The sequence below is a fragment of the Ptychodera flava genome, chromosome 13 (assembly GCF_041260155.1).
Source record: "Ptychodera flava strain L36383 chromosome 13, AS_Pfla_20210202, whole genome shotgun sequence".
NCBI classification, from domain to species: domain Eukaryota; kingdom Metazoa; phylum Hemichordata; class Enteropneusta; family Ptychoderidae; genus Ptychodera; species Ptychodera flava.
In genome coordinates this window covers 17,904,550-17,917,849 of record NC_091940.1, presented here as the reverse complement: position 1 = coordinate 17,917,849, position 13,300 = coordinate 17,904,550, and the positions used below count along the sequence as shown (strand labels likewise).

The following is a 13,300-nucleotide window of genomic DNA, read 5'->3' as shown; positions in this document are numbered from 1 at the left end:
AAGTTTATGTCGCAAATTACTGTCAAAACTAATCTAAATTCTACCAATTATTTACCTAGACATAATACAAAGGGCAATGCTGTGTATTTAATTTGTGTTATTTGCTACAAGTACATGTTAGAAACCTGAAATAAACTTTTGACAGAAAAAATATTGGGATCCTGTAGCTGTAACAGTCATATTTTGAAGGGTTCCGCAAAATCACAGTATTACTGAATCACATTCGTTTTTGTTAAACCTGTCTTCTTGTAAGTCTTCTGCTGAGCTTATTTTGAACATAAAGAGGCATATGCGGTATCATTTGAAAGTTATTTACTTTTCTTTAAAATGATATATTGCAATATGCAATATCTTCTATAGTTTTTATGAATGAGTATGAATGAGACCAAAACTTACCCCATACCCCAAAGTTTTATGTCGCAAGTTACAGTCAAAACTAATGTCAAATTCTACCAATTATTTTCCTAGACACTTTACAAAAGGCAATGCTTTGTATAAAATATATTTTATTTGGTACAGGGACATGTCAAAAATATGAGTTAGACTTTTAACAGACAAAATATTGGGATTCAATGACTGTTACTTGCATGTTTTGAAGGGTACCGTGAAGTTAGAGTATTACCGACTCGCATATGTTTTTGTTAAATGTGTCGTCTTGTAAGTCATCTGCTGAGCTTACTTTTACCATAACCTAGCTTATGGGCTGTCATTAGAAAGACAATTTATTTGGCTTTAAAATGACATATTGTAATATACAACATCTTCTATAGTTTTCATGAAATAGGACCAAATCTTACCCCATACCCCAAAGTTTTATGTCGTAAATTACTGTCAAAACTAGCATTTAATTTGAAAAATTCTATTAAAAAAGACAACTTTGTTATGAAACCTATTTGCTTTGTTACAGAGACATTTCCAACTATGAAAGATACCATTAACAAGATAATTATTGCGATTTAATAGCTGTTAGCATCATGGTTTGAAGGATAGCAGGATATGTTGCTGAAACCCGTGAAATTTTATTAAACAGGTTTCCATGAAATTTATCTGCCAACCTTTATTTTATCCGTAACCCAGATTGTAGGGTATCATTACAAAGATTTTATCACTCTTATTTTTAGCATATCATAAAGTGCATTATCATCTTAAGTTGTAATGAAATAGCAAAACCTCATCACCCCAGCCCTTAGTTTGATTTGCAAACTACATCTGTTCTAAAACTTTGCAGTTTGCGAATTTGGGATATGGGGTAAGTTTTGGTCCTATTTCATGAAAACTATTGAAGATATTGCATATTACGATATGTTGGTCGCTTTCTGGCAAAATTGTCTTTCCAATGATAGCCCATAAGATAGGTTAGAGTAAAAAGTAAGCTCAGCAGATGACTTACAAGATGACACATTTAACAAAAACACATACGAGTGGGCAAGACTGTGACTTTACGGTACCCTTCAAAACATGACAGCAACAACCATTCAACCCCAATATTTTGTCTGTTAAAAGTCTAGCTCATATTTGTGATATGTCTCTGTAGCAAATAAAACAGATTTCATACAACTCATTGTCTTTTGTAATATGCCTAGGTAAAAGTTTGGTAGAATTTGAAATCAGTAGTGACAGTAATTTGCAATATAAACTTAGGGGTATGGGGTAAGTTTTGGTCTTATTTCCTGAACAATAAAGAAGATATTGTATATTACAATACGTTATATCAAAGAAAAAAAAAACCTTTTTAATGATACCCCAATAGCCAACTTATGTTAAAAAAAAGCTCAGCAGATGACTTACAATAAGACAGGTTAAACAAAAACGTATGCGAGTTGGCAATACCATGATTTTGTGGTACCCTTCAAAATATTACTGTTACAGCTACAGCATCACAATATTTTTTCTGTTAAAAGTTCGTTTCAAGTTTCTAACATGAACCTGTAGCAAATAAACTAAATTTAATACAAATCATTGCCCTTTGTATTATGTCCCGGTAAATAGTTGGCAGAATTTGAGATTAGTTTTGACTGTAATTTGGAACATAAAACTTTGGGGTGTGGGGTAAGTTGGGGTCCCATTTCATATATTATTGTAAAGAAGAGTAAATTAACTTTCTAATGATGCCCAACTTGCCACGTTATGTTAAAAAATAAGCTCAGTAGGCGACTTACAAGAAGACAGGTTTAACGAAAATGTATGCGAGTTGGCAATACTGTGATTTTGCAGTACCATTCAAAATATGACTGTTACAGCTACAGCATCCGGATATTTTTGTGTTAAAAGTTTATTTCAAGTTTCTAACATATACCTGTATCAAATAAAACAATTTGATACAAAGCATTGCCTTTTGTATAATGTCTAGGTAAATAATTGGTAGAATTTAAGATTAGTTTTGACAGTAATTTACGACATAAAACTTTGGGGTATGGGGTAAGATTTGGTCCTATTTCATGAAAACTATAGAAGATGTTGTATATTACAATATGTCATTTTAAAGCCAAATAAATTGTCTTTCTAATGGCAGCCCATAAGCTAGGTTATGGTAAAAAGTAAGCTCAGCAGATGACTTACAAGACGACACATTTAACAAAAACATATGCGAGTCGGTAATACTCTAACTTCACGGTACCCTTCAAAACATGCAAGTAACAGTCATTGAATCCCAATATTTTGTCTGTTAAAAGTCTAACTCATATTTTTGACATGTCCCTGTACCAAATAAAATATATTTTATACAAAGCATTGCCTTTTGTAAAGTGTCTAGGAAAATAATTGGTAGAATTTGACATTAGTTTTGACTGTAACTTGCGACATAAAACTTTGGGGTATGGGGTAAGTTTTGGTCTCATTTCATAAAAACTATAGAAGATATTGCATATTGCAATATATCATTTTAAAGAAAAGTAAATTAACTTTCAAATGATACCGCATATGCCTCTTTATGTTCAAAATAAGCTCAGCAGAAGACTTACAAGAAGACAGGTTAACAAAAACGAATGTGATTCAGTAATACTGTGATTTTGCGGAACCCTTCAAAATATGACTGTTACAGCTACAGGATCCCAATATTTTTTCTGTTAAAAGTTTATTTCAGATTTCTAACATGTACTTGTAGCAAATAACACAAATTTAATACACAGCATTGCCCTTTGTATTATGTCTAGGTAAATAATTGGTAGAATTTAGATTAGTTTTGACAGTAATTTGCGACATAAACTTTGGGGTATGGGGTAAATTATGGCCCTATTTCATAAAAACTATAGAAGATATTGCATATTGCTGTATACCATTTTCAAGAAGAATAAATCACCTTTCTAATGATACCCCATAAGCCAGGTCATGTTAAACAGTAAGCTCAGCAGATGACGTACATGAAGACAGGTTTGACAAAAATCCATGTGGGTCACAAAATCGTGATTTTGCGGTACCCTTCAAAACATGACCGTAACAGCTATTGAGTCCCTATATTTTGTCTGTTAAAATCCTATTTCTTATTCTAGGGATCCCAAGGCTTCTGAAAAATACAGGTTTTTTATCCTGTGCGGGTGGGGGGGGGGGAGGTGCACGTAGACGCCCCCTCTAGCCCACGGCCTAATAGATTGTTAGTAATGCTTGCTGTATAAGTAAGACAAGGAGGCATAGACAATTTTCCAAATACGCTTATCAAATATTTTATCAAAATTATTTTATAAAAAATATTTAAAAGTAAATTATAAAATATACAGTCATCAACAATCTATTTACTTTAAGGAGAAAATGGCAATATGACTATGTGTGTGCGTTTTAAAGTCTTCTTTTTAAGGCTGTGCATTAGTTCATTGCATAACAATAAAATGCCCATTCATGATATACCAATGTAGGAAAAACTTGCAATTTTAGTGAGTAGAGACAATAATGCATTGTAAATACCCAATTTTGACATTTATTTTCTTCTTCAGCACATTGCAATTAGTAAATAACATCCATAAATCTGTTTGATTTGCTTCATGGGAGGAAACAATAGTTATCGTATTTTCTTTCGGTTAAAAATGCTGAATTACCAGAAAAAATCGATTTAAAGTTATCCAATTCTATGACGTCATATTTTTTTACTAAAACTTATGCATTTTAGAAAGACCAGTATCTAAGCTTTCTAAAACTATAAGGTATATGGCATTTCAAGCCAGTTTACTTCATCAAGGGAAGAATGTTGTACCCCTACCCCTAGCTTTTGCACACCCCATACAGATACACGCAATTCAAAATTGACGCCAGAGAAGTAGTGTATAGTTAAATATCTGATGTTAACACTTTTTTTCTTGTTTAATATGTCGGAATAAATAATTTAAACACAAAAAGTTGTGAAAATTTTGCTTAATAAAAAGTAAATCACAATTGTTACATGGTATTTTGGGTAAAAAATTTCAAAATTGTCAAAAAAATTCATTTGAAAGTCGTCCTATTCTATGTACACAAATTAATTTTGCTAAAGTTTGTATTCCTCAGAAAGAGCAATATCTGAGCTTTCCAAAAATATAAGATTTGTGCTATTTCATGCTAGTTTACTCAATTTAGGGGAGGATATAGTACCCCCTACCCCTACCCATTTTTCGCCATTTTTTGTGGTACATACAAATCAAAAACCAGTGCAGACAGGTAGTGCATCCCAAAATATCCAATGTTAACATCTTTTTTCTAGTTCAGCAGATCCCAAGAACAAAAAAATACCCATGTAGTAGTGTTTATGGGGGGGGGGTGCACGGTGGACCCCTCCAGCCCACGGACTATTATACAGGGTGCAGCCAGCACGTACCCTCAGACCGAAAAAATGCAACGACGGCGTTAAATCATAGTATTGATGGAGACTTCTGTTAAAGAAAAGTCGATGCACGTGATCTCGCCATCATTAATCGAATTATTTGCTTTGACTTTTGATAATACACGCGTTTTCTTTTTTTCTGTTTTGAAAAGGGTCTTTTTTCCAAAAATGCAAGGTAATTAATTTTGCAAACACAGCTCACTGTACGAAGTATGGCATAGTATTGTTGACAAATGAATTCTCTTCCGGATTATAAAATTCAGTTGTAAACAATGAAATTGAACGTTACATGCGTACTGAATATGTTGACAAGTTTCACAGCAGGCATTCCGACGCAATCTTTGGAATAGAGCAAGAAAAAGTATTTCACAAACAGAATAAAAATGTTGTACAATACATCAAAGTTACAGCTTACAGAGCTTTGGGATTCCACTTTATGACCAACATCACGAAAACATTGTGAGCGACCCTGGTCTTGTCTATTCATGCCTGATTTCGTACCTAAAATGTATCAGGGGGCATAATCTGAGTATGCAAAACCAACTGGCAATAATGCATTATCAATGGAATATATTCATTGGTTAAAATCATGCATGCATCTGTAACACTGGTACTTACAGAATAGCTGTCACGAGGTCGACGATATTATTTTGCACTTTTTTCGGCACGTGATGTCCAATGGAGGAGCTGTCGTTGTCAAGTACTTGTACTCCATTGTAACTCTGATACTGTAGGCGACGGCGTCTGTAACTGCCTAAACTCTGAGTTTAGCCTTACGCAACTAACTGAGCTGCGAATAGTGACAATGTCTCTGCATTTATTCAATCTTTCGTCTCTGGTTTCAAGAAGCTCTCATCCAATTCCGAGTATTTGCAAAGTTCAACCAACCGAAGAAGTAATTCTCAAAGTGAAAGCGACCATTTTCTGGTTTTTTTAAGTGTCTTGGTTCATCCCCAAACTATACTCTTATATAATTTCATCTGAACGTTAAAATCTCAAATCTTTACAGATCGCCAAATTACAATGGTATGGCGCTCTTTTAATTTGTCATCTGAGAATTATTTTCACTTTGGCAACTTTTCAACAGAAAGATAACCTGCCACAGGGACTTTCCAGGAAGATAGCGACATGGTTCCCTTATAGCGCCCCCTGTGCATAACTTCAACGATAACGTACGTTAAATTAACATATGACACTTAGAGGACTGGAGCATTCGTTGCACAGGTCACCGGCACTGTGTCACGGGCACTCGGAGCCTGAGTATCACAGGCACTCGGAATTTAATACAGGCAGTCAGAATCTGTATCACAAGCACTCTGAGTATGTGTATCATAGGCACTCAGAGTCTGTGTCTCAGACACTTGGAGTCTGTGTATCCATTTTACGTCCATTATGTATCACAGATGCTCAGAGTCTGTGTCACAGACACTTGGAGTCTGTGTGTCACACGCACTCAGAGTATGTGTGTCACACGCGCTCTGAGTCTGTGTATTGCAGGCACTCAGAGTCGTGTGTCACAGGCACTCGAGGCTGTATGTTACAGGCACTCAGTGTCTTCGTGGGACTCTTCTTCGCGAAACTAAATTTGAAACTTTTGGTGGTATTGTATCAACCACGAATAGCCTTAGCTGTTCACGGTTTACGATCAGCAGTCCTTTCACACGTTTTAACGGACATTGAAGCGCTCATTATGCATGCAGCCCCGCAGTCTACGTACATTCAATTGTGCAAGAGCTCTTCACGAAGTAATGTCAAATAAAAGTTTAGGACGTATATCTCAGGTAAAGATTACTTCTAGTTCACTCGGTTGTACCTAGGATCATAATTTTAAAAAAGCTGTTAATTTACTTACTTAAACAGAAAGCAAACTGCAACGATGATGTAATTGGAGTTCACAGCTTTCCTGGGCACAAATGCGATTGGCTAATGCTAAAACAGTCAGATGTTTGATCGAGCAATGAAGTATAACCGGGTTGTAAACGATAAGTAACAAACTCGAGAAAATAAAATTAGTATATCGTCAACAAAATATCAGTCTTCTCTCGCTATGCCAACATGTAGACATACATAAATTATAGTATTGTGATAAAAGCGGTAGCTTTGGATAATATTTTCGATGTTTTGATGCAGACGTATTAAGCTATGACCTGGCAAACAAACCCCATTGTGTACAACATCCAACTTTACTGTCGACGAAACTCTTCAATAAAACTCCGGTATTGGTGACTCATTTTCATTTCCTCTGACCAACATCAGGATTTCGATAAATAACTTTTATTACGTTCCTGGGGTGTTATTTTGATAATTTCGAAAGAATGTCCGAGATTTGGTGGATAATCTACGCTCTAATTTACAAAATATATTTGCTTATTCCACTTTCGACTGCCAGCTGCTACGTACACAACCCCATAATCACTTTCCGATGCTTATGACTGACAGCAGTAACGACATATGGTTTGTTGCCGCTTGTACAAATTATCGTACCCTCTCACGACAAAGATTACGGCATTACTTTCAGCAGATAAGCAAAACCACTGCCCCATTCCTGCTTTTTGTTACCCGGAACGTAATAATCACAGCTGCGTTTGTAGATAAGCTCTAACTTCTCGGATGCGATCAGCTGTTTGAAAGTGGTACCCTCCAAGAGCTGTGTGGCTACGTGTGTCGACCGATTAACGATGACAATGTGGCCGCCTGTGGAAAGAATGTGGTAAATAAAAGACAATTTTTGTGTATAGCCAATGGTCATCAACTGACAGAATTATAAAAGGTGGTCAATTTCAAAACATTTTCGAAAGCTGAACGTTTTCCATTTTTAGACGTGGCATTTTTCTCACCAAAAATCCATGTATCCTCGTGCCTTTTGTTTGACGATTCAAGCGCTCTCGTATATTTTATTGAGCAGTTTTAGAATACGAACGCCCACTTCAATTTCATATTATTGACCACATCAAACTTTCGAATTGTTATGCAAACATTTCAATCGAGAGCTCTGTCAGTCAGTCTGTCAGTCTGTCTGTCTGTCTGTCTGTCTCTCTCTCTCTCTCTCTCTCTCTCTCTCTCTCTCTCTCTCTCTCTCTCTCTCTCTCTCTCTCTCTCTCTCTCCATTTCACACAAAACAAGACTAAAAGTTACAACCATACCTGGTTTGACTATCCTTGTCCATTCTGTTAGAACACTATCGTCCAAGTGACCCACACCAATGAAGCAACCGCTGCTCACAACAGCGTCGTAACTATCTACAAAAGCAAAGCAAAGTATGATCAGTCTGTACATATAGGTATAGTAGAACACAAAGTGTGTGAATTTGGGTTCAAAGCATGTAATCTTCTACGCTCTCATGTTCGATCAACACAGCAGTACACATCATTGACGCCGGCGCAAGTCGGCCAACCGTTGAGGGCGCTTACATGCATATTCTGCACTGAATAAATTCAACTTTCCTTTCAATGATAAGGGCTGTATCTGATTACTCTCAAAGTGGTTGGAAGACATACCTTATAGGGAAACCATTTTTAAGGTGGGGAGGGGTAACGATTAAACGGCTCTGGAGAGCAAAAAAAGTACAGCAAATTATAATGACAAATAAGAAATGATTAAAATTCGCGATTTGGAGAACAGTGGATGCAAACCTTTGGATATAAAAGTCGTCTACCTTTCTCCATGAAATTTATCCCTAATCCTAACGACTACTTAGGGTGCCTGTGATAAAAGCGAAACGTGACCTATCTTTAGGTTTACCGAATAAAAATGGATAACACACATTATCTTCGTTCTATGCCCCTCTTACCCGAGAAATTAGTTTTATACATGAAAACACAAACGGCACAACCTAAGTCAAGCTAATCTATATCGAGATACAACACAGACGCCTAGACTGCTTCACCTTGTTTGACGCCCTCTAGTGGCTCAGGTCCCATCTTAGCGGCCATCAAGTTTACGTATGCCCCCTTGTCACGTGCAACCTGAAGGCTCTTTTCTGACATATCAACGCCATGGATGTTGACATATCCTCGTTTATGGAGCTGTCGAAAGGATAAAATATCAGAAAGAAACAATAGAGGATGGTGTGTTACGATTGGACAAAGAATGTGAGTTCATATAGTAGTATTACACTAAGGGAGCGTTCAGTTATTACAGCTGGGCCTGGGCCTGCAAAATCCAGGGGGGGGGGAGGGGGTCACCTAAAATTTGAAAACTGCAAAGGGGGGTCATGTATTTTTCAAACAGCTCAGAGGGGAGAGTCACGTAATTTTCCTAAGTATCTGTCCCGTCAAATAGCAGTTTCAGTTTTCAGAAATATTCTGAGAGATGAAAATGATTCGCTGCATGATTGCGTTCTCTGAAGTCATTTAACTGTAAATCCAAACAAAAGCATAATAATCTGTCACATGAACATCTTGACTGGCAACTCTGAGGCTTGTCTTATTGTAAATCGAGCTCAATGAGGGCAATGAATAATTCCTATTACTTACATATTAGAGATATAGCAAGTTTTGTCAGGGAAATTATTTAACATTTACCTGTAGACTTCTCGTACCATGAAAAGTGAACTTATACTTTTATGTGAAATTCCAATATCATAATTGTTGTCAACATCTAAACTTTCAAATACCCTATTTGAATCAAGTACATTTGTATCAATTATCAGGCACCTATAAAAGCAAAAATTAATTTAGTCTAGCATTGTAAAAAAATTATTCATAGTTTTCTCATAGACTCCAATAGTGAATCAACATTTTGGTGAAATTCCAAAATCCAATTTCTTGCACATATATCAACTTTTAACCATCCTATAGTCTAACTAAGTACTTTAAAATGAATTATCAAACGTCCATAAATACATAGATTTAGATAGTTTTGAATTGGAAAAAAATTATTCATATTTATCATATACTACCATGTATGGTGAATCAGCATTTCAGTGAAATTCTAAAATCCAATTTCTTGCACACATATCCATTTGTAACCACCCTTGTCTAATCAAGTACATTAATATTAATAATCGAGAGTACATAAATACACAGATTTACCTATTTTTGTATTTGAAAACAATTATTCGTAGTTTCTTTATAGACTCCCATGTATAGTGGATGGACATTTTCTGTGAAATTCCAAAATCAGATTTCTTGTACACATAATATGCACCTTTAACCATCATATTCTAATCAAGTACAATTATTTTAATTATTCAACGTCTGTATATGCACAAGTATAGCAAGTTTTTCATTGGAAAAAAATTATTCACAATTTTATCATAGACTCCCATGTATAGTGGATGAACATTTTTGGTGAAATTCTAAAGTCAAATTTTTTGTCCACATACCAGTTGTAACAACCCTATTCCAATTAAGTACATTTATTTCAATTATCAAATATCTATAAATGCATAGATATAGTTTTGTATTGAAAAAGTATTACATAGTTTTCTCATAGACTACCATGTAAAGTGAATCATCATTATCAACAGCTGATTATCAATTAAATCCAAATATCAAAATTTTGTACACACATGCTTGTGCAAAAATATTGTGATCCACCTGTAATTTCTGTCCAATCCCTTTGAGGGGTAATTTCAAAATTATAGCAAGTCAGAGGGGAAAATTTGAACATTAAGACCTTGTGAGTTTGTACGGAGGGTCATTTGAAAATATCTGAGAATTTTTTTTGATTCAACCCCCCCCCCTCCAGAGGTGTATGTGTGTGCAACTTTACTCAAGCTATGTGGGGGGGGGTCATGAAATTTTTGTCGTCTTAAAAGGGGGGTCATCAATTTTTAGGTGCAATGGGTAGGGGGTTAACTTAGTTTGACTGATGCTCAGGTAGAATTTGCCAGCCCACCCCGTCCATTATAACTGAACGCTCGCTAACTTTAAAAGCAGAGTTTTACCATTTTTTCTTACTATAATCTTGCTTCATATTTTCTTTAAAACGCTCTCTTTTGATACTATTAAGGGGTTAACATACACATTTTGGACTAAAGAAAACATTTCTTGAATTTTACCTGCTTTTGATGCGTAAATATGAAATACTAAGGTACATGTCTGTGTTGAGTCTAACGAATTTTGGAATTTCACCAAAAAAGCAACACCATGATAAACTCAAACCATGATAAACTCTTGGTTTTCTCCACAACATTGTGAAACTACTTTCTGAAACTTCAATTATAACCTTCGTTGGAATTCTGCAACTGATACAATTTTGTTCAATAGCTCAGAGAGAGAGAGAGAGAGAGAGAGAGAGAGAGAGAGAGAGAGAGAGAGAGAGAGAGAGAGAGAGAGAGAGAGAGAGAGAGACAGACAGAGAGAGAGAGAGAGAGAGAGAGAGAGGGGGGGAGAGTTCTACCCTACCAGTTCTCCAGTCTGTCCAGTACCACAGCCACAGTCAAGAATGAATGCAGCCTTGTCTGTGACGATTTCCGCTAAAGCGTTAGCGGCATCTTGTGATCCACAGTAGTAGTTGCCCAGTATCTGAAACAGAAACGGCGATTGGTTGACGGTTCATTACGAGCTAACGAATGGTTGTTACAGGGATTCAAGGATATGAGGGGCAAATTATTTGGCGGGGGAAAATAAGAGGGATTTTTTCGAAGGTGTGGAGTTGGTTTGGAGAGGTTGATCTAATGAAGAGAATTTTTCAAATCATAGCGGGGGCCATTTGCGAACTGCCTTTATTTCCCCTTTTAAGTTTCATTTTGTTCAAGATACCTTTGCAAAGCATGTTAACATGTAAAGTACCTTTGTTACAATTTCTAAATTGGGATTCAAGTTGTTGGCTGCCCCTGAATAAAAGCTACCCTCCGGTCAAATTACATGTGTCGATTTATAAAGCTGCAGATCTCATGAACTCAAAAACTGTGCACATATGACGTCACGGTTTGTTTAGCACTTGCAAGTTGCATACGTAGGTGTGATAGGTTTCATATCAAAGGTTTGTTGCAAAATGATGCGGCGACGCGGTTTTTTAAACTTATTTTTTACCTGGCAAGATCCGACTTCCGACATATGGACTGTTCATAAGACCAAAGTAATTAAATTCTTTGTTTTGCGTCCACTCTAAATGGGAAAAGGTACGCGTTTAAGCGGCTGAAAAACACACACAAGAAAATTAACACAATGTAATTTGATTGCAGCAAATACAAAATTGTATAAAAATTTCAGTTCAGAAAAGCTAAGCGGTCATGTCCTAAAATTTCCTTTTCAAATACACTTTGTGTTTTTTTCATAAAAAAACCTAGGCGGGTAGGAACGCAAAACAAAGAATTTAATTACTTTGGCCTAACTGTTCACTGCGTGATGTGCAATCCCACAGAAAGTTTCTAATGTGCTATGTGCACTGCCATATCTTACATTCCTCATGCTCATTCCGTGTGGCCATTCACCAGAAAACGTCACGTGACTAGAAAATAAAGAAAATTCTAGTCCCAACTGGTTCGAAAAAAGTAACGCGAGGGAGTTATTTTTTCAATTTTACATCACAAGGGAAATTGTTTTACTCATGATCAGATAATAAACTGTAGGTATTCGCAATGATTTTTTCAAGCAATTGTACAAAAAATGACCGACACGTCTGGAGTAGATCGACGCAAGCGTGAGTGAGAACACATCTTTTCTTTTATTGGCCAGGTATTAAGGTCAAACGCTATTCACAAGCAAAGAATCGGATAAAACCTGTCATAGCTACTCTGAACAAACAAGCTTCATTAAGAGCAACATATAAACTGATTGCGGAACAAAACGATAGTACTAAAATACGTCAAAACTTTAGGTAAGCCTCAATGCTTTTGTTTTAGAATTTGAAATCAGAAAGAACGCTTATTACTGTTGACCAGTCTCATGCACATTGAAATCCCTATGGCAGTTGCACAGTGCAAAACTTCGAAACACGTTGAATAGTGTACCATCTCTGTTATGCAAATCAAGCATTGAATACTGAAAACACCCCTACACATTTCACCTTGGATATGATCTGATTTGGCTATGTTCACGGGGTTGGCTGCGATTCCTAAGAATACGACATAGTGCAAGAGACGCTGAGATTTAACGAAACGAGACTATCAGCAAGGAGTCCGGGTTCATGTTTACCTGATCGTAGCTGCTCGATAACTTGTCGTAATAGTCTTTCACGTCGTTTGTGCTCATGCTGGTGCCGACGTGGCCGATTAGATCGGCCGCCGCAGTTGCCAAACTGGAACGTTCAAGATCTGCCATCTTTGAAATTCAATTGATCTGAAGTTGAACTTTGACAAGGACACTGCCCTTTGGGCCTCCCATTCGTCTCATAGCATGCATAGTTCCGTGCACAAATGCAGACTATGTCACTATACAGTAACAGCAGTTGAATGGTCAGACAGAGACGCTCGGTACAGTACAAGTCACCGTCGATGACAATGTTTCTGTGACGTTTATGTGTCCCAGAACATTTATGTTTAGAACATGCATCTGTAAAGCAGTGTTTACATTTTATAAATTTGATTTGCTTTCTTTATAAGCTGGAAACCACAAATCATTTAAG

General features: G+C 36.4%; 1 protein-coding gene across 1 annotated transcript; it reads right to left on the bottom strand.

The window, feature by feature from the left end:
- Nucleotides 1-7,025: 7,025 nt before the first annotated feature.
- On the bottom strand, nucleotides 7,026-13,093 carry LOC139148696 (methyltransferase-like protein 27). The gene is made up of 5 exons (XM_070720178.1): nucleotides 12,871-13,093; nucleotides 11,137-11,256; nucleotides 8,673-8,811; nucleotides 7,930-8,025; nucleotides 7,026-7,480 (listed from the first exon to the last, which is right to left on the bottom strand). Exons 1-5 carry the CDS (start codon nucleotides 12,994-12,996, stop codon nucleotides 7,287-7,289), a joined length of 675 nt encoding a protein of 224 aa, XP_070576279.1. The 5' UTR covers nucleotides 12,997-13,093; the 3' UTR covers nucleotides 7,026-7,286.
- Between the last annotated feature and the right edge of the window lie 207 nt (nucleotides 13,094-13,300).